This window comes from Bombina bombina, chromosome 1, assembly GCF_027579735.1.
Source record: "Bombina bombina isolate aBomBom1 chromosome 1, aBomBom1.pri, whole genome shotgun sequence".
Classification (NCBI taxonomy): Eukaryota; Metazoa; Chordata; class Amphibia; order Anura; family Bombinatoridae; genus Bombina; species Bombina bombina.
In genome coordinates this window covers 514,581,539-514,603,227 of record NC_069499.1, presented here as the reverse complement: position 1 = coordinate 514,603,227, position 21,689 = coordinate 514,581,539, and the positions used below count along the sequence as shown (strand labels likewise).

General features: G+C 40.4%; 1 protein-coding gene across 1 annotated transcript in view; it reads right to left on the bottom strand.

Annotated features, from left to right (window-relative positions):
- ANKAR (ankyrin and armadillo repeat containing) overlaps positions 1 to 21,689 on the bottom strand; it is a 510,409-nt gene that overhangs the window by 249,935 nt on the left and 238,785 nt on the right. Inside the window, exon 16 of the mRNA XM_053698605.1 lies at positions 4,614 to 4,736. Within this exon, the coding sequence (XP_053554580.1) occupies positions 4,614 to 4,736 (123 nt within the window). The remainder of the gene's footprint in view (positions 1 to 4,613; positions 4,737 to 21,689) is intronic.

Below are 21,689 nucleotides of genomic sequence, written 5' to 3'. Positions count from 1 at the left end.
ACACTATGTCCATTGCCGCTACCATTAAGCCGATTACTTCCATGCACTGAGCCACTGACGGGCGTGGAATGGAATGAAGGACCCGGCAAGCATTTAAGAGTTTTGATAGCCTGGCCTCTGTCAGGTAGATTTTCATTTCTACAGAATCTATCAGAGTCCCTAGGAAGGAGACTCTTGTGAGTGGTGATAGAGAACTCTTTTCCACGTTCACCTTCCACCCATGCGACCTTAGAAATGCCAGAACTATCTCTGTATGAGATTTGGTAATTTGCAAGCTTGACGCCTGTATCAGGATGTCGTCTAGATATGGAGCCACCGCTATGCCTCGCGGTCTTAGAACCGCCAGAAGAGAGCCCAGCACCTTTGTAAAGATTCTCAGGGCCGTAGCCAACCCGAAGGGGAGAGCTACAAACTGGTAATGCCTGTCTAGAAAGGCAAATCTTAGGAACCGATGATGATCTTTGTGAATCGGTATGTGAAGGTAGGCATCCTTTAAATCCACTGTGGTCATGTACTGCCCCTCTTGGATCATGGGTAGGATAGTCCGAATAGTTTCCATTTTGAATGATGGAACTCTTAGGAATTTGTTTAAGATCTTTAGGTCCAAAATAGGTCTGAAGGTACCCTCTTTCTTGGGAACCACGAACAGATTTGAATAAAACCCCTGTCCTTGTTCCATCCGCGGAACTGGGTGGATCACCCCCATTACTCGGAGGTCTTGTAAGCAACATAGGAATGCCTCTTTCTTTATCTGGTTTTCTGATAACCTTGAAAGATGAAATCTCCCTTGAGGAGGAGAAGCCTTGAAGTCCAGAAGATATCCCTGAGATATGATCTCCAACGCCTAGGGATCCTGGACATCACTTGCCCATGCCTAGGCGAAGAGAGAAAGTCTGCCCCCCACTAGATCCGTTTCCGGATAGGGGGCCATCCCTTCATGCTGTCTTAGGGGCAGTAGCAGGTTTTCTGGCCTGTTTGCCCTTGTTCCAGGACTGGTTAGTTTTCCAGGCCTGTCTGTAACGAGCAACGGTTCCTTCCTGTTTTGGGGCGGAGGAAGTTGACGTTGCTCCTGCCTTGAAATTTCGAAAGGCACGAAAATTAGACTGTTTGGCCTTTGATTTGGCCCTGTCCTGAGGAAGAGTATGACCCTTACCTCCAGTAATGTCAGCGATAATTTCTTTCAAGCCGGGCCCGAATAAAGTTTGCCCCTTGAAAGGAATATTAAGCAATTTAGATTTAGAAGTCACGTCAGCTGACCAGGATTTAAGCCATAACGCTCTGCTTGCCTGGATGGCAAATCCGGAGTTCTTAGCCGTTAGTTTAGTTAAATGTACAATGGCATCAGAAACAAATGCATTAGCTAGCTTAAGTGCTTTAAGCTTGTCCATAATTTCATCCAATGGAGCTGAGTGAATGGCCTCTTCTAGAGACTCAAACCAGAATGCCGCAGCAGCAGTGACAGGCGCAATGCATGCAAGGGGCTGCAAGATAAAACCTTGTTGAACAAACATTTTCTTAAGGTAACCTTCCAATTTTTTATCCATTGGATCCGAAAAGGCACAACTATCCTCCACCGGGATAGTGGTACGCTTAGCTAAAGTAGAAACTGCTCCCTCCACCTTAGGGACCGTCTGCCATAAGTCCCGTGTAGTGGCGTCTATTGGAAACATTTTTCTAAACATAGGAGGTGGGGAAAAGGGCACACCAGGTCTATCCCACTCCTTGCTAATAATTTCTGTAAGCCTTTTAGGTATAGGAAAAACATCAGTACACACCGGTACTGCATAGTATCTATCCAGCCTACATAATTTCTCTGGAATTGCAACTGTGTTACAGTCATTCAGAGCCGCTAAAACCTCCCCTAGCAATACACGGAGGTTCTCAAGCTTAAATTTAAAATTAGAGATCTCTGAATCCGGTTTCCCTGGATCAGATCCGTCACCTACAGAATGAAGCTCTCCGTCCTCATGTTCTGCAAACTGTGACGCAGTATCGGACATGGCTCTTGTAGCACCAGCGCGCTCTATTCTTACCCCAGAGCAATCGCGCTTGCCTCTTAATTCTGGCAATTTAGATAATACTTCTATCAGGGTATTATTCATAATAGTAGCCATGTCTTGTAAAGTGATTTGTATGGACGTCCCTGATGCACTTGGCGCCACAATATCACGCGCCTCCTGAGCGGGAGGCGAAGGTACTGACACGTGAGGAGAGTTAGTCGGCATAACTTCCCCCTCGTTGTCTGGTGATAATTCCTTTATAGATAAAGACTGACCTTTATTATTTAAAGTGAAATCAATACATTTAGTACACATATTTCTATGGGGCTCCACACTGGCCTTTAAACATAGTGAACAAACAGATTCATCTGTGTCAGACATGTTTAAACAGACTAGCAATAAAACTAGCAGACTTGGAAAACACTGTAAATAATTTTACAAGCAATAAAGAAAAACGCTACTGTGCCTTTAAGAAGCACAAAATACTGTCACAGTTGAAATAACAATGAACCAAATCAGTTATAGCAATCAAATTTTCACAGTAAATGTATTAAGTTAGCAGAGCATTGCACCCACTTGCAAATGGATGATTAACCCCTTAATACCCAAAACGGATTTTTATAAGCAGTAAAGAAAAAACGTTTTTTAATACAGTCAAAACCACTGTCACAGGTCTGCTGTGACTGATTACCTCCCTCAAAATGACTTTTGAAGTCCCTTAAGCTCTCTGGAGACGACCTGGGTCATGCAGGAAGAAGCAGGAAGACTGAGCCTGAATTTTTACTGCGTCAAAAAAGCGCTAAAATAGGCCCCTCCTACTCAAAATTACAACATTGGGAGTTTCAGTTAACTGTTTCTATGCAGAAATACCGGTCAGCCATGTGGAAAAAATTTATGCCCCAATAAGTTTTATCACCAGTGTACCTCACAAAACAAATAAACATGCCAGCAAAACTGTTTTAAACATCCTTTTTTTAAGGAGTATGAATCTCTATTGATAAGCCTGATACCAGTCTTCCTACTGCATTTAAGGCTTATAACATCACTTCAGTATTAATAGCATTTTCTCAGTCAAATTCCATTCCTTAGAAAATTACTTTACTGTATATATTTAAATCAGCCTGCTAACAGTCGCTCTCACTGTATTAAAGGCTTTACTTACATTACATCGGTATCAGCAGTATTTTCTTAGTCAATTCCATTCCTTAGAAAAATAATTTACTGCACATACCTTGTTTGCAGGATTCCCTGCACGCTATTCCCTTTCTGAAAGTTACCCCACTCCTCAGAATGTGCGAGAACAGCCAGTGGATCTTAGTTACTTCTGCTAAGATCATAGAAAACGCAGGCAGATTCTTCTTCCAAATACTGCCTGAGAACAAAAAGCACACTCCGGTGCCATTTAAAATAACAAACTTTTGATTGAAGAAATAAACTAAGTATAAAAACACCACAGACCTCTCACAATGTCCTCTCTAGTTGAGTTGCAAGAGAATGACTGGGTATGACATGTGAGGGGAGGAGCTATATAGCAGCTCTGCTTGGGTGATCCTCTTGCAACTTCCTGTTGGGAAGGGAATATATCCCATAAGTAATGGATGACCCGTGGACTGAATACAATTAACAAGAGAAATGAAGAATTCTATCTGTATAAAGGTCTAATTTAAAGGGACATTAAACTGCTACAATAAAATGGTTACTACTCACCATGTTATTGTTTTTGCTCCTGTGCCTGCAGCTCTCTTCATACTTTTCCTCTTATTTTACCCCTTACAATGATCAGTTAGTGAAGCTCTGGAGCTTCACACTGGGCCCCGCCATCTTTGAGCTGATATTTGTTGTGTAACTTTTAATCTGTGCAAAAAACTGCAAAAATGTAATTCCAATTCCACTCTCGTTTTTTAAGCTGAACTGAAATGCAAGATACAGCGTCACGAAGCCGGTAGATCTGTCAACAATACGCGTGCTACAAGATGGCAGTGCCAAGTATAACATACAGAGCTTTAGCAGCTAAATTCTGTAATGAGTTAAAGTGAGAGAACGGCATTAAAAAAGAGCTGCAGGTACAATAGTATGGTGAGTAATAACCGGCCGCTGCTCCTTAACTTCTGAAATCATCCCGATCTGATCTGGATGATTGTCACCCCCTGCTAGCGGCCGATTGTCCGCCGGTGATCAGGGACGGCATCGCACAAGCATTTCACTAGAAATGCTTGTGCAATGATAAATGCCGACAGCGTATGCTATAGCGAATCATGTCTGATCGCCATTTAATAAATTGACCCAATTATGTTAAAATTATATTTTCTAATAATAAAACTAAACTGCTGGCTAATTTACCAGTTTTTGTACAAATTGAACATATATTGAGGAATTTTCTCAATGAGATGCACTTAATTAAGTGCTAATATTGCAAAGTCTACTTAAATGTATATTCTGGCATCACATATATTTGAGGTGAAAAAGTTTAAAAAATTGGTAGCTATTGGACGTGCAAATGTTTCTTACTGTATAATACTGCATAAATATAACATCTGGTTGATAGTATTTTTCTCTCATATATACATTTTGTGTTACAGACTAAAGTTGTGAGCCATTGTTTTAGGTAGTTACCTTGTCTGATGAATAAAGAAGATCAAAAATGTCAGTAAACTTAAAATGCTCCTTCTCCTGTAACAGACTCTGCACATTAGAATTTCTCAGGCCAATGCAAGCCAAGGTACAGACTACTTCAACCTGCCAGCAAAACAACCACAGTAGGGAAATAGTCACATTATTTCAATGTAAGTACAACTCGAATGAGATCATTTAATGAAAATGCACTTGTATACAAAGAATGAAGGGTGAAATGTCTTCAGATGTCTCTTTCCCACCTTTAGAGTAACAATATTAACCTCATGAATTAATCAAATATGTTTGTTGCATGTATTGGTTCATTAGTTTTTTTGTTAAAGGACTGTTTGCTTATCAGTCTTGAATGAATGCAACAAATATGGAAACATTGTTGTGTCGACTGAATCCGAATGCACTTGTCTAGTTAAAGGCTACTAACTTTATAAGTTCATAATTATGCTAAACTATATCAAGATTCAAGACCCATAAACATCCTCAGTCAATTTGTTTTTTACTTTGTTAGTTTAATGCAGTGGAAAACATTACAGTTAGTGTCTGTTGTCCCCGATGATTCAAAAGTCATATTTGGCAACATCTATAAATCAATGGCTGCTGTTGTTCTCTGTAAGGCTTACCAATGACAATCACTGATGATGCAATATTTGCTCATCTTAAAGGGACACAGAAGCACTGATTTAATGCATGACATGCAGAACCCAGTTTAGAGTAGCACTTTTTTTTTTTAATACACACGCAACTTAAAGTGAATGTAAATTTTGATGCTAAAGTGCCCGTTTTTTTTAAAATTTGATTAAAAACAGGGGCACTTTAAGTCATCAAAATTTACATTTCACTCCTGTTGTGAAAAATACTTACCATTTAATCTTGACAGCAGCTCCAGCTTCCTCCACCCATTGCAAAGCCTCTTCCTGGGTCTAAAATGAAGAATCCGGCTTCCTCCAATCACAGCGTTGAATCAGACACTGATTCCCCCGGGGGGGGGGGGGGGGAAGCCATGATTGGAGGATGACCTATCCATCATTTCTGATATCAGAAATGGCTTGCGACGGCCGGAGGAAGCTGGAGCTGCTGTCAAGTTTAAAAGGTAAGCATTTCTTCACACCGAGTGAAATGTAAATTTTGATGAATTAAAGTGCCCCTGTTTTTAATCGAATGTTTAAAAACCGGGCACTTTAGCATCAAAATTTACATTCAGTTTAAGTAAACTACAGCTGCAATGGATAGTGCAGTGAATTATAAATGTTATATAATTTTTTTTTACTTACATGAAACTACTACAAGAGCCAGATAATGTACATTGGGATATTATGATGCACATATAAGAACAAATAAAGTGCGATATGATATGTGCAAATCATCCATAGGTTGATTCCATGTCAAAATCTCATATGTAGTGACAAACTAGTCCTTTGAGATTGGGTTTGTAATAAAAAATGCTTACAAAAGGTATATAAAGATATGTCCAAGTTTTAGCTAAAAACGTATCCTGTAAAAATGACTTTCTTGCTACTTTTGAAAGCACCGGAGGCACCAATTGTTTATATCTGTTTCTATCCTAATGCAAACTACTGAGCATTATTCCTGTACCAGCTGTCAATTGACTGGCAGCCTACACTTTTGAAAATAATTATCTGTAAGCAGTCAAAACAAAATAAATACATAAAAATCACAAATAAACAAAATGCTCAAGTGGAATGACACTAACTTATCCAAAATCAGATCAATAAAGGCAATCCAAAGATTGAAGAAATGTATGCCAAGTATTCTACCTTCTTGGAACATATAGGAATTTCCCAGAAGTTTTCATAGTGCCTTCCCCTCCCTCTGAATATACCTCTCTTCTTCTTGCTGGCATAATTTCTGTTTCTACATATTTTGAGCAACTTGCATCTAAAGAGTATGTTGTTGTATATAGATGAAAAAATAACCTGAAGGCACATTAAACACTAAGGGCCAGATTAACAGAGGAACGAAAATGTTTGCTCGAGAGCGATAAGGGCTTAAAAGTAAACACGATCGCTTGCGCGCAATCGCGATTTATGCTAGACTGATTACCACGTCCTCTGAGCTCTGGTTAATGTTTTCGCAAAACAAAAAAGTGTCACTAAACATATCAAAAATACATTACAAAGTACAGTTACACTCATAATAATACAATCTAATGGGAGTGCAGAATTATTAGGCAAGTTGTATTTTTGAGGATTAATTTTATTATTGAACAACAACCATTTTCTCAATGAACCCACAAAACTCATTAATATCAAAGCTGAATAGTTTTGGAAGTAGTTTTTAGTTTGTTTTTAGTTATAGCTATTTTAGGGGGATATCTGTGTGTGCAGGTGACTATTACTGTGCATAATTATTAGGCAACTTAACAAAAAACAAATATATACCCATTTCAATTATTTATTTTTACCAGTGAAACCAATATAACATCTCAACATTCACAAATATACATTTCTGACATTCAAAAACAAAACAAAAACAAATCAGTGACCAATATAGCCACCTTTCTTTGCAAGGACACTCAAAAGCCTGCCATCCATGGATTCTGTCAGTGTTTTGATCTGTTCACCATCAACATTGCGTGCAGCAGCAACCACAGCCTCCCAGACACTGTTCAGAGAGGTGTACTGTTTTCCCTCCTTGTAAATCTCACATTTGATGATGGACCACAGGTTCTCAATGGGGTTCAGATCAGGTGCACAAGGAGGCCATGTCATTAGATTTTCTTCTTTTATACCCTTTCTTGCCAGCCACGCTGTGGAGTACTTGGACGCGTGTGATGGAGCATTGTCCTGCATGAAAATCATGTTTTTCTTGAAGGATGCAGACTTCTTCCTGTACCACTGCTTGAAGAAGGTGTCTTCCATAAACTGGCAGTAGGACTGGGAGTTGAGCTTGACTCCATCCTCAACCCGAAAAGGCCCCACAAGCTCATCTTTGATGATACCAGCCCAAACCAGTACTCCACCTCCACCTTGCTGGCGTCTGAGTCGGACTGGAGCTCTCTGCCCTTTACCAATCCAGCCACGGGCCCATCCATCTGGCCCATCAAGACTCACTCTCATTTTATCAGTCCATAAAACCTTAGAAAAATCAGTCTTGAGATATTTCTTGGCCCAGTCTTGATGTTTCAGCTTGTGTGTCTTGTTCAGTGGTGGTCGTCTTTCAGCCTTTCTTACCTTGGCCATGTCTCTGAGTATTGCACACCTTGTGCTTTTGGGCACTCCAGTGATATTGCAGCTCTGAAATATGGCCAAACTGGTGGCAAGTGGCATCTTGGCAGCTGCACGCTTGACTTTTCTCAGTTCATGGGCAGTTATTTTGCGCCTTGGTTTTTCCACACGCTTCTTGCAACCCTGTTAACTATTTTGAATTAAACGCTTGATTGTTCGATGATCACGCTTCAGAAGCTTTGCAATTTTAAGAGTGCTGCATCCCTCTGCAAGAGATCTCACTATTTTTTACTTTTCTGAGCCTGTCAAGTCCTTCTTTTGACCCATTTTGCCAAAGGAAAGGAAGTTGCCTAATAATTATGCACACCTGATATAGGGTGTTGATGTCATTAGACCACACCCCTTCTCATTACAGAGATGAACATCACCTAATATGCTTAATTGGTAGTAGGCTTTCGAGCCTATACAGCTTGGAGTAAGACAACATGCATAAAGAGGATGATGTGGTCAAAATGTATTTTCCGTGACTGGCTGCCATAGCAACTTTAGTATCTGATGTGTATGTGAGGAGGCACGCCCACAGGGGGCGGATATTTTAATCCCTGACTCTAAAACTACTATTTGGCCACTGTTGGGGCACGCCTTTGTTTTCCCTGTCACCTGGACAACGTGCGGATGGGTCCAATGGGAGACAAGGGGGCGTGTTATAACGTTACCGCCGGTGATGGGTTCTTCAAGGGAGATTTTGGACAACAATCGGGTTTGTTTTTTATTTAATAGTCGATGAATGGGGATGCGGTAGGGTAATGGAATCAGTGCCGCCTATGATAAGCAACTTTGGAACTTTTGATTTGTGAATCGTGACATTGATTGGTACAAGGGGAGTATCCCTATGTGCTGTTAAATCCTTTAGTGACGTTGGAGGAGAGTCCATTTTTGATATAGGGGTGCTTTGATGATCTATATTGGTATTTTTTGAGGACTTGGGGCAATATTTGTGCTATATTTACATATGTATTTACACATTTATCACATTATGTATTAATTTTCATCATTGTTGGAACAATTTAATTTTTCATTTCTTCACTTTGAATTTGTGAATACATTTTTATTGAACACACATGTTTGGTTGAAACCATAGAATTTTGCACACGGTTTCCAGTGATTGGAGTTACTGTTGGGGGTGGGTTTTGTATGCCTTTATTAGTTTGTTTGTTTGGAGTTTTCAATTGTCAGAGGAAGGGACGTGTTAAGTCCCGAAACGTCACATTTAATAAATTTTGTTACCACGTTTGAAGTCTGAAGTCCAGTGAGTGCTTTTCCTGTTACATTTTTTTAATTCTTTGAAAGCACCCTGGCAGCTGAACGGTTGGTGAACGGTTGGTGGGAGTGCATATGCCTATGAACTTTCTTTATATATATATATATATATATATATATATATATATATATATATATATAACATAATTTATGTAAGAACTTACCTGATAAATTCATTTCTTTCATATTGGCAAGAGTCCATGAGCTAGTGACATATGGGATATACAATCCTACCAGGAGGGGCAAAGTTTCCCAAACCTCAAAATGCCTATAAATACACCCCTCACCACACCCACAATTCAGTTTAACGAATAGCCAAGCAGTGGGGTGATAAAGAAAGGAGTAGAAAGCATTAACAAAGGAAATTTGTAAATAATTGTGCTTTATACAAAACATCATAACCACCATAAAAAGGGTGGGCCTCATGGACTCTTGCCAATATGAAAGAAATGAATTTATCAAGTAAGTTCTTACATAAATTATGTTTTCTTTCATGTAATTGGCAAAAGTCCATGAGCTAGTGACATATGGGATATCAATACCCAAGTTGTGGAGTCTTCCACTCAAGAGTCACTAGAGAGGGAGGGAATAAAAATAAAAACAGCCATATACCTCTGAAAAAAATCCACAACCCAAAAAAATAAGTTGATTTCCATTTGAAAGAAAAAAATCAAAAGCAGAAGAATCAAACTGAAACAGCTGCCTGAAGAACTTTTCTACCAAAAACTGCTTCCGAAGAAGCAAATACATCAAAACGGTAGAATTTAGTGAATGTATGCAAAGAGGACCAAGTTGCTGCTTTGCAAATCTGATCAACTGAAGCTTCATTCTTAAAAGCCCACGAAGTGGAGACTGATCTAGTAGAATGAGCTGTAATTCTCTGAGGCGGGGCTTGACCCGACTCCAAATAAGCTTGATGAATCAAAAGCTTTAACCAAGAGGCCAAGGAAATAGCAGAGGCCTTCTGACCTTTCCTAGGAAAATATAACAAATAGACTAGAAGTCTTCCTGAAATCTTTAGTAGCTTCAACATAATATTTCAAAGCTCTCACCACATCCAAAGAATGTAAGGATCTTTCCAAAGGATTCTTAGGATTAGGACAACAATTTCTCTACTAATGTTGTTAGAATTCACAACCTTAGGTAAAAATTCAAAAGAAGTCCGCAAAACCGCCTTATCCTGATGAAAAATCAGAAAAGGAGATTCAAAAGAAAGAGCAGATAGCTCAGAAACTGTTCTAGCAGAAGAGATGGCCAAAAGGAACAACACTTTCCAAGAAAGTAGTTTAATGCCCAAAGAATGCATAGGCTCAAATGGAGGAGCCTGTAAAGCCTTCAGAACCAAATTAAGACTCCAAAGAGGAGAAATTGATTTAATAACAGGCTTAATACGAACTAAAGCCTGTACAAAACAGTGTATATCAGGAAGTATAGCAATCTTTCTGTGAAATGAAACAGAAAGAGCAGAGATTTGTCCTTTCAAGGAACTTGCAGACAAAACCTTATCCAAACCATCCTGAAGAAACTGTAAAATTCTAGGAATTCTAAAAGAATGCCAAGAAAATTTATGAGAAGAACACCATGAAATGTAAGTCTTCCAAACTCTATAATAAATCTTTCTAGAGACAGATTTAAGAGCTTGTAACATAGTATTAATCACTGAGTCAGAGAAACCTCTATGACTTAGAACTAAGCATTCAATTTCCATACTTTCAAATTTAATGATTTGAGATCCTGATGGAAAAACGGACCTTGAGATAGTAGGTCTGGCCATAACGGTAGTGGCCAAGGCGGGCAACTGGACATCCGAACCAGATCCGCATACCAAAACCTGTGTGGCCATGCTGGCGCCACCAGCAACACAAATGATTGTTCCATGATGATTTTGGAAATCACTCTTGGAAGGAGAACTAGAGGCGGGAAGATGTAAGCAGGATGATAACACCAAGGAAGTGTCAGCGCATCCACTGCTTCCGCCTGAACATCCCTGGACCTGGATAGGTATCTGGGAAGTTTCTTGTTTAGATGAGAGGCCATGAGATCTATCTCTGGAAGACCCCACATCTGAACAAACTGAGAAAACACATCTGGATGGAGGGACCACTCCCCTGGATGTAAAGTCTGGCGGCTGAGATAATCCGCATCCCAATTGTCTACATCTGGGATATGCACCGCAGAGATTAGACAGGAGCTGGATTCCGCCCAAACAAGTATTCAAGATACTTCTTTTATAGCTTGGGGACTGTGAGTCCCACCCTGATGATTGACATATGCCACTGTTGTGATATTGTCTGTCTGAAAACAAATGAACGGTTCTCTCTTTAACAGAGGCAAAAACTGAAGAGCTCTGAGAATTGCACGGAGTTCTAAAATATTTAATGGTAATCTCCCCTCTTGAGATTTCCAAACCCCTTGTGCTGTCAGAGATCCCCAAACAGCTCCCCAACCTGAGAGACTCGCATCTGTTGTGATCACAGTCCAGGTTGGCCGAACAAAAGAAGCCCCTTGAACTAAACGATGGTGATCTATCCACCATGTCAGAGAGTGTCGTACATTGGGATTTAAGGATATTAATTGTGATATCTTTGTATAATCCCTGCACCATTGATTCAGCATACAAAGCTGAAGAGGACTCATGTGAAAACAAGCAAAGGGGATCGCGTCCGATGCTGCAGACATGAGACCTAAAACTTCTATGCATATAGCCACTGAAGGGAATGACTGAGACTGAAGGTGCCGGCAGGCTGCAACCAATTTTAAACGTCTGAATCCATTGATTTTGAACAGATTTTATCCAAATATCCTTGAAAAACCTTAATCTGCCCCCTACCAGCTGAACTGGAATGAGGGCCGCACCTTCATGCGGACTTAGGGGCTGACTTTGGTTTCCTAAAAGTCTTGGATTTATTCCAATTTGAGGAAGGCTTCCAATTGGAGGCAGATTCCTTGGGGGAAGGATTGAATTTTTGTTCCTTATTCTGACGAAAGGAACGAAAACAGTTAGAAGCCTTAGATTTACCCTTAGGTTTTTTTATCCTGAGGCAGAAAAACTCCCTTTCCCCCAGTAACAGTTGAAATAATAGAATCCAACTGGGACCCAAATAAATTATTACCTTGGAAAGAAAGAGATAGTAATCTAGAATTAGATGTCATATCAGCATTCCAGGATTTAAGCCACAAAGCTCTTCTAGCTAAAATAGCTAAAGACATGGATCTAACATCAATTTTGATAATATCAAAAATAGCATCATAAATAAAATGATTAGCATATTGCAGTAAGCGAATAATGCTAGATAAGTCAGAATCCAATTCCTGTTGCGCTAAATTCTCCAACAAGAAAGTTGATGCAGCCGCAACATCATCCAAAGAAATTGCAGGTCTAAGAAGATGACCTGAATATAAATAGGCCTTCCTTAGATAAGATTCAAGCTTCCTATCTAAAGGATCCTTAAAGGAAGTACTATCTTCCATAGGAAAAGTGGTACGTTTAGCAAGAGTAGAAATAGCCCCATTAACTCTGGGGATCTTTTCCCAAAACTCTATAGATTTTGCTGGTAAAGGATACAATTTTTTAAACCTTGAAGAAGGAATAAAAGAAGTACCTGGCTTATTCCATTCCTTTAGAAATCATATCAGAAATAGCCTCAGGAATAGGAAAAAAAACAGCATTTAAACGTTTATTAGACTGAACGTCAAGAGGACTGGTTACCTCAATATCCAAAATAATTAACACTTCTTTTAATAAAGAACGCATATACTCAATTTTAAATAAATAAGTAGATTTGTTAGTGTCAATGTCTGAGGAAGATCTTCTGAATCAGATAGAGCCTCATCAGAAGAGGATAAATTATTATGTTGTTGGTCATTTGAAATTTCATCAACTAAATGAGAAGTTTCAAAAGACCTTTTACATTTATTTGAAGGTGAAAATGCAGACAAACAAACAAATTCTTTAAAATTTACAGGTATATCATGCACATTAGAAGTTGAAGGAACTGCAACTGGTAATGCACTATTACTAATGGATGCACTATCTGCATGTAAAAGTTTATCATGATAACTATTACAAATGACATTCGGCGAGATAATTTCTACAATTTTACAACAAATGCACTTAGCTTTGGTTGAACCGATGTCACGCAGAAATGTTCCAGTAGAAGCTTCTGAGGCAGGATCAGGTTGAGACATCTTGCAAAATGTAAGATAAAAAACAACATATAAAGCAAAATTATCTATTTCCTTATGTGACAGTTTCAGGAATGGAAAAAATGCAAATAGCATAGCCCTCTGATATAAAAAAAAGCAAGAGGCAAACATCAATGAGGTATTGAAAAAATAAAAAAGTTTGGCGCCAAGTATGACGCACAACGTAACTAAACTTTTTTGGCGCCAAAAAAGTAACCGGAAATGACACACTCGCGTCACTAATGACGCAACAGTGTGAAAGGTCTCGGCGTCAAGTATGACGCCGGAGTGACGAACTTGCGTCATAGATAGGCTGACCATATTGCCGCTTTAAAAAGGGACACATATGAAAAATACATATGTCAGGGCTGTTTTCAGGGCTGTTTAAAGAAATGGTTTTGTATAAGAACCCTCACATATGTATCTTTCATATGTGTTCCTTCTTAAAGCGGCAATATGGTCAGCCTAGTCATAGACGTACTTTTCCGCGCCAAAAAAAATTTCGAGCCAAGAATGACGCAATAAAGTTTAGCATTTGTCGCACCCGCGGGCCTAATACCGCCTGCAATTTGTAAGAAGTAGTCAATTGAAAAAAAGACTAAACCCCAGGTAAGAAATAAATTTCATATTTAAAAGATGTTTATATTCCCCAAATATGAAACTGACAGTCTGCAGAAGGAAATACATGAACCTGACTCATGGCAAATATAAGTATATATTTAGAACTTTATATAAATGCATAAAGTGACAAACCATAGCTGAGGTGTCTTAAGAAATAAAAAACATACTTACCAAAAGACACCCATCCACATATAGCAGATAGCCAAACCAGTACTAAAAACATAATTTATGCTTACCTGATAAATTCCTTTCTTCTGTAGTGTGATCAGTCCACGGGTCATCATTACTTCTGGGATATTACTCCTCCCCAACAGGAAGTGCAAGAGGATTCACCCAGCAGAGCTGCATATAGCTCCTCCCCTCTACGTCACTCCCAGTCATTCGACCAAGGACCAACGAGAAAGGAAAAGCCAAGGGTGAAGTGGTGACTGGAGTATAAATTAAAAAATATTTACCTGCCTTAAAAACAGGGCGGGCCGTGGACTGATCACACTACAGAAGAAAGGAATTTATCAGGTAAGCATAAATTATGTTTTCTTCTGTTAAGTGTGATCAGTCCACGGGTCATCATTACTTCTGGGATACCAATACCAAAGCAAAAGTACACGGATGACGGGAGGGATAGGCAGGCTATTTATACAGAAGGAACCACTGCCTGAAGAACCTTTCTCCCAAAAATAGCCTCCGATGAAGCAAAAGTGTCAAATTTGTAAAATTTGGAAAAAGTATGAAGCGAAGACCAAGTTGCAGCCTTGCAAATCTGTTCAACAGAGGCCTCATTCTTGAAGGCCCAAGTGGAAGCCACAGCTCTAGTAGAATGAGCTGTAATTCTTTCAGGAGGCTGCTGTCCAGCAGTCTCATAAGCTAAACGAATTATGCTACGAAGCCAAAAAGAAAGAGAGGTAGCGGAAGCTTTTTGACCTCTCCTCTGCCCAGAGTAAATGACAAACAGAGAAGACGTTTGTCGAAATTCCTTAGTTGCCTGTAAGTAAAATTTTAGAGCACGGACTACATCCAGGTTGTGCAGTAGATGTTCCTTCTTTGAAGAAGGATTTGGGCATAAAGAAGGAACAACAATCTCTTGATTGATATTCCTGTTAGTAACTACCTTAGGTAAGAACCCAGGTTTAGTACGCAGGACTACCTTATCCGAATGAAAAATCAAATAAGGAGAATCACAATGTAAGGCTGATAATTCAGAGACTCTTCAAGCCGAGGAAATAGCCATTAAAAATAGAACTTTCCAAGATAACAACTTTATATCAATGGAATGAAGGGGTTCAAACGGAACGCCCTGAAAAACATTAAGAACAAGGTTTAGACTCCATGGTGGAGCAACAGTTTTAAACACAGGCTTAATCCTGGTCAAAGCCTGACAAAAAGCCTGGACGTCAGGAACTTCTGACAGACGTTTGTGTAACAGAATGGACAGAGCTGAGATCTGTCCCTTTAATGAACTAGCAGATAAACCCTTTTCTAAATCTTCTTGTAGAAAAGACAATATCCTAGGAATCCTAACCTTACTCCAAGAGTAACCTTTGGATTCACACCAATATAGGTATTTACGCCATATCTTATGGTAAATCTTTCTGGTAACAGGTTTCCTAGCCTGTATTAAGGTATCAATAACTGACTCAGAAAACCCACGTCTTGATAAAATCAAGCGTTCAATTTCCAAGCAGTCAGCTTCAGAGAAGTTAGATTTTGATGTTTGAAGGGACCCTGTATCAGAAGGTCCTGTTTCAGAGGTAGAGACCAAGGTGGACAGGATGACATGTCCACCAGGTCTGCATACCAAGTCCTGCGTGGCCACGCAGGTGCTATTAGAATCACTGATGCTCTCTCTTGTTTGATTCTGGCAATCAATCGCGGAAGCAACGGGAAGGGTGGAAACACGTAAGCCATCCTGAAGTCCCAAGGTGCTGTCAGAGCATCTATCAGGACTGCTCCTGGATCCCTGGATCTGGACCCGTAACGAGGAAGCTTGGCGTTCTGTCGAGACGCCATGAGATCTATCTCTGGTTTGCCCCAACGTCGAAGTATTTGGGCAAAGACCTCCGGATGAAGTTCCCACTCCCCCGGATGAAAAGTCTGACGACTTAAGAAATCCGCCTCCCAGTTCTCCACTCCCGGGATGTGGATTGCTGGCAGGTGGCAAGAGTGAGACTCTGCCCAGAGAATTATCTTTGATACTTCCATCATAGCTAGGGAGCTTCTTGTCCCTCCCTGATGGTTGATGTAAGCTACAGTCGTGATGTTGTCCGACTGAAACCTGATGAACCCCCGAGTTGTCAACTGGGGCCAAGCCAGGAGGGCATTGAGAACTGCTCTCAATTCCAGAATGTTTATTGGCAGGAGACTCTCCTCCTGACTCCATTGTCCCTGAGCCTTCAGAGAATTCCAGACGGCACCCCAACCTAGAAGGCTGGCGTCTGTTGTTACAATTGTCCAGTCTGGTCTGCTGAATGGCATCCCCCTGGACAGATGTGGCCGAGAAAGCCACCATAGAAGAGAATTTCTGGTCTCTTGATCCAGATTCAGAGAAGGGGATAAGTCTGAGTAATCCCCATTCCACTGACTTAGCATGCACAGTTGCAGTGGTCTGAGGTGTAAGCGTGCAAAGGGTACTATGTCCATTGCCGCTACCATTAAGCCGATTCCCTCCATGCATTGAGCCACTGACGGGTGTTGAATGGAATGAAGGGTGCGGCAAGCACTTTGAAGTCTTGTTAGCCTTTCCTCTGTCAGGTAAATCTTCATTTCTACAGAATCTATAAGAGTCCCCAGGAAGGGAACTCTTGTGAGTGGAACGAGTGAACTTTTCTTTTCGTTCACCTTCCATCCATGTGAACTTAGAAATGCCAGCACTAACTCTGTATGAGACTTGGCAGTTTGAAAGCTTGAAGCTTGTATCAGAATGTCGTCTAGGTATGGAGCTACCGAGATTCCCCGCGGTCTTAGTACCGCCAGAAGAGCACCCAGAACCTTTGTGAAGATTCTTGGAGCTGTAGCCAATCCGAATGGAAGAGCCACAAACTGGTAATGCCTGTCTAGGAAGGCAAACCTTAGGTACCGATAATGATCTTTGTGAATCGGTATGTGAAGGTAAGTATCTTTTAAATCTACAGTGGTCATGTACTGACCCTCTTGGATCATAGGTAAAATTGTCCGAATAGTCTCCATCTTGAACGATGGAACTCTTAGGAATTTGTTTAGGATCTTTAAGTCCAGGATTGGTCTGAAAGTTCCCTCTTTTTTGGGAACCACAAACAGATTTGAGTAAAACCCCTGTCCCTGTTCCGATCGTGGAACTGGATGGATTACTCCCATTAACAAGAGCTCTTGTACGCAGCGTAGAAACGCCTCTTTCTTTGTCTGGATTGTTGACAATCTTGACAGGTGAAATCTCTCTCTTGGAGGAGAGTATTTGAAGTCCAGAAGGTATCCCTGAGATATTATCTCTAGCGCCCAGGGATCCTGAACATCTCTTGCCCAAGCCTGGGCGAAGAGAGAAAGTCTGCCCCCCACTAGATCCGATCCCGGATCGGGGGCCCTCAATTCATGCTGTCTTAGGGGCAGCAGCAGGTTTCCTAGTCTGCTTGCCCTTGTTCCAGGACTGGTTAGGTTTCCAGCCTTGTCTGTAGCGAGCAACAGCTCCTTCCTGTTTTGGTGCAGAGGAAGTTGATGCTGCTCCAGCTTTGAAATTACGAAAGGAACGAAAATTAGACTGTCTAGTCTTGGCTTTGGCTTTGTCCTGAGGCAGGGCATGGCCTTTACCTCCTGTAATGTCAGCGATAATCTCTTTCAACCCGGGCCCGAATAAGGTCTGCCTTTTGAAAGGTATATTAAGCAATTTAGACTTAGAAGTAACATCAGCTGACCAGGATTTTAGCCACAGCGCCCTGCGTGCCTGAATGGCGAATCCTGAATTCTTCGCCGTAAGTTTAGTAAGATGTACTACGGCCTCCGAAATGAATGAATTAGCTAGTTTAAGGACTCTAAGCCTGTCCGTAATGTCGTCCAGAGTAGCTGAACCAATGTTCTCTTCCAGAGACTCAATCCAGAATGCCGCTGCAGCCGTGATCGGCGCAATGCATGCAAGGGGTTGCAATATAAAACCTTGTTGAACAAACATTTTCTTAAGGTAACCCTCTAACTTTTTATCCATTGGATCTGAAAAAGCACAGCTATCCTCCACCGGGATAGTGGTACGCTTAGCTAAGGTAGAAACTGCTCCCTCCACCTTAGGGACCGTTTGCCATAAGTCCCTTGTGGTGGCGTCTATTGGAAACATTTTTCTAAATATCGGAGGGGGTGAGAACGGCACACCGGGTCTATCCCACTTCTTAGTAACAATTTCAGTAAGTCTCTTAGGTATAGGAAAAACCTCAGTACTCGTCGGTACCGCAAAATATTTATCCAACCTACACATTTTCTCTGGTATTGCAACTGTGTTACAATCATTCAGAGCCGCTAACACCTCCCCTAGTAATACACGGAGGTTTTCCAGTTTAAATTTAAAATTTGAAATATCTGAATCCAGTCTGTTTGGATCAGAACCGTCACCCACAGAATGAAGTTCTCCGTCCTCATGTTCTGCCACCTGTGACGCAGTGTCTGACATGGCCCTAATATTATCAGCGCACTCTGTTCTCACCCCAGAGTGATCACGCTTACCTCTTAGTTCTGGTAATTTAGCCAAAACCTCAGTCATAACAGTAGCCATATCCTGTAATGTGATTTGTAATGGCCGCCCAGATGTACTCGGCGCTACAATATCACGCACCTCCCTCTGAGCGGGAGATGTAGGTACTGACACGTGAGGCGAGTTAGTCGGCATAACTCTCCCCTCGTTGTTTGGTGAAATTTGTTCAATTTGTACAGATTGACTTTTATTTAAAGTAGCATCAATACAGTTAGTACATAAATTTCTATTGGGCTCCACTTTGGCATTGCAACAAATGACACAGGTATCATCCTCTGAATCAGACATGTTTAACACACTAGCAAATAAATTTGCAACTTGGAAATACAATTCAATTAGAATAATATTAAAACGTACTGTGCCTTTAAGAAGCACAGAAGATCTATGACAGTTGAAAATTAATAAATTGAAACAGTTATAGCCTCAATCCTTGTAAACAACACAACTTTAGCAAAGGTTTAATCCCATTAGCAAAGATAACAAATTCTGAAAGCAGGAAACAAATTACAGAATAAACGTTTTTTTTATCTCAGTCAAACTACAATTCTCACAGCTCTGCTGAGAGAAATTACCTCCCTCAAAATAAGTTTTGAAGACCCCTGAGCTCTGTAGAGATGAACCGGATCATGCAGGGAATACAATGAGTTGCTGACTGAAATATTTGATGCAGTAAAAGCGCCAAAAAAACGGCCCCTCCCCCTCACACACAGCAGTGAGGGAGAACAGAAACTGTCAGAAAAACAGATTAAGCAACTGCCAAGTGGAAAAATAGTGCCCAAACATTTATTCACTCAGTACCTCAGTAAATGAAAACGATTTTACATTCCAGCAAAAACGTTAAACATAATCTCTAGTTATTAAACAGCTTTATGTATTTCTTACAGTGTAATTCTAGTGAAGTACCATTCCCCAGAATACTGAAGTGTAAAGTATACATACATGACATTATATCGGTATGGCAGGATTTTCTCATCAATTCCATTGTCAGAAAATAAAAACTGCTACATACCTCTATGCAGATTCATCTGCCCGCTGTCCCCTGATCTGAAGTTTACCTCTCCTCAGATGGCCGAGAAACAGCAATATGATCTTAACTACTCCGGCTAAAATCATAACAAAAACTCTGGTAGATTCTTCTTCAAACTCTGCCAGAGAGATAATAACACACTCCGGTGCTATTTTAAAATAACAAACTTTTGATTGAAGATATAAAACTAAGTATAATCACCATAGTCCTCTCACACATCCTATCTAGTCGTTGGGTGCAAGAGAATGACTGGGAGTGACGTAGAGGGGAGGAGCTATATGCAGCTCTGCTGGGTGAATCCTCTTGCACTTCCTGTTGGGGAGGAGTAATATCCCAGAAGTAATGATGACCCGTGGACTGATCACACTTAACAGAAGAAACAGTTATTAGTAGAGGTAATGGTAAATTGAGAGTATATCGTCGATCTGAAAAGGGAGGTGGGAGATGAATCTCTACGACCGATAACAGAGAACCTATGAAATAGACCCCCGTTAGGGAAATCATTGTATTCAATAAGTGATACTCCCTTCACGTCCCTCTGACATTCGCTGTACTCTGAGAGGAATCGGGCTTCAACAATGCTGAGAAGCACATATCAACGTAGAAGCCTTTAGCACAAACTTACTTCACCACCTCCATAGGAGGCAAAGTTTGTAAAACTGAATTGTGGGTGTGGTGAGGGGTGTATTTATAGGCATTTTGAGGTTTGGGAAACTTTGGCCCTCCTGGTAGGATTGTATATCCCATATGTCACTAGCTCATGGACTCTTGCCAATTACATGAAAGAAATATATATATATGTGTGTGTGTGTGTCTATATATGTGTACATATGTATTTATATGTATTTACAGACATATACTGTATATGCATATATAAACACATAAATACATATGTACACATATATAGACACATAAATAAGTGCATTGGAGGCCTATGCAGTTAACATGTAAAAGCATATTTATGCAATATTCATTTTTAATTAAGGTTTTAACTATGTATTTACTGTAGATATTTCACATACCAATGTTCTGCACATAGCATAACATGTTGTAAGTATTTCTAAATAGATATACCTATATATAATCATGAATATACAGTTTGTATAGGTATAAATATATATTGTACCAAAAAAAACATTTATATATATATATATATATATATTTAACAGGAGAAGGGGCACTCAGAATTCTACTAAATAGGTGTATACTTCGTGCTAGCAGTCCCAAAATAATATATACTTTACTTAGAGAGATAGGGTCCCAAAGGTATATGTGGGGCCAAAGAAGGACACTGAAAATCACTTTTAAACCAAACGTTTTATTGAAAGGGAGATAAGAACTCCGGATCTGCCTTTACAGATAAAATACAAAATTAGACCAGACAACAGGTGAAGCTGATGTTGCACCTCACAACAATACAGTATTCACAAAAGGAAAGAAAGTTCACTGTTCCATGCTAGCATGTACTCTCAAGGCCAAATAATAGGCCAGTATGATTTCCAGGCACTTAGTGTAAATTACACGCTCCGGTAAAGAAACAACCAGATACCATTCCTAATACACTGATATAATCCGGGCACTTAGGTGTTAACACACGCTCCGCCAATTATATTGAAGTCCGGTCTCTTATATATGTTTGCTGGGCTAATGACAGACTTCCAACAAGCCAATTGCTAAACACAGTCCTCAGGGAACATTTCCGGGTGCAAGACTTAAACCGCGCGGCTTACCTTCACCGTCTCGACCATTCGGGATGATACTTCCAGAATATCACTTACCTCTGTGTCTTGTGTACGTGATGTCTGTGCCAATGCGATACTTCACTTGCTACTCTCCGGAAGACACAATCACCTAGATTTAGAGTTCTGCGGCCAAAGGGGTGTGTTAGCTACGCGTGTATTTTTCCCCCCGCACCTTTTAAATACTGCTGGTATTTAGAGTTCACAGAAGGGCTGCGTTAGGCTCCAAAAAAGGAGCGTATAGCATAATTTACCGCCACTGCAACTCTAAATACCAGC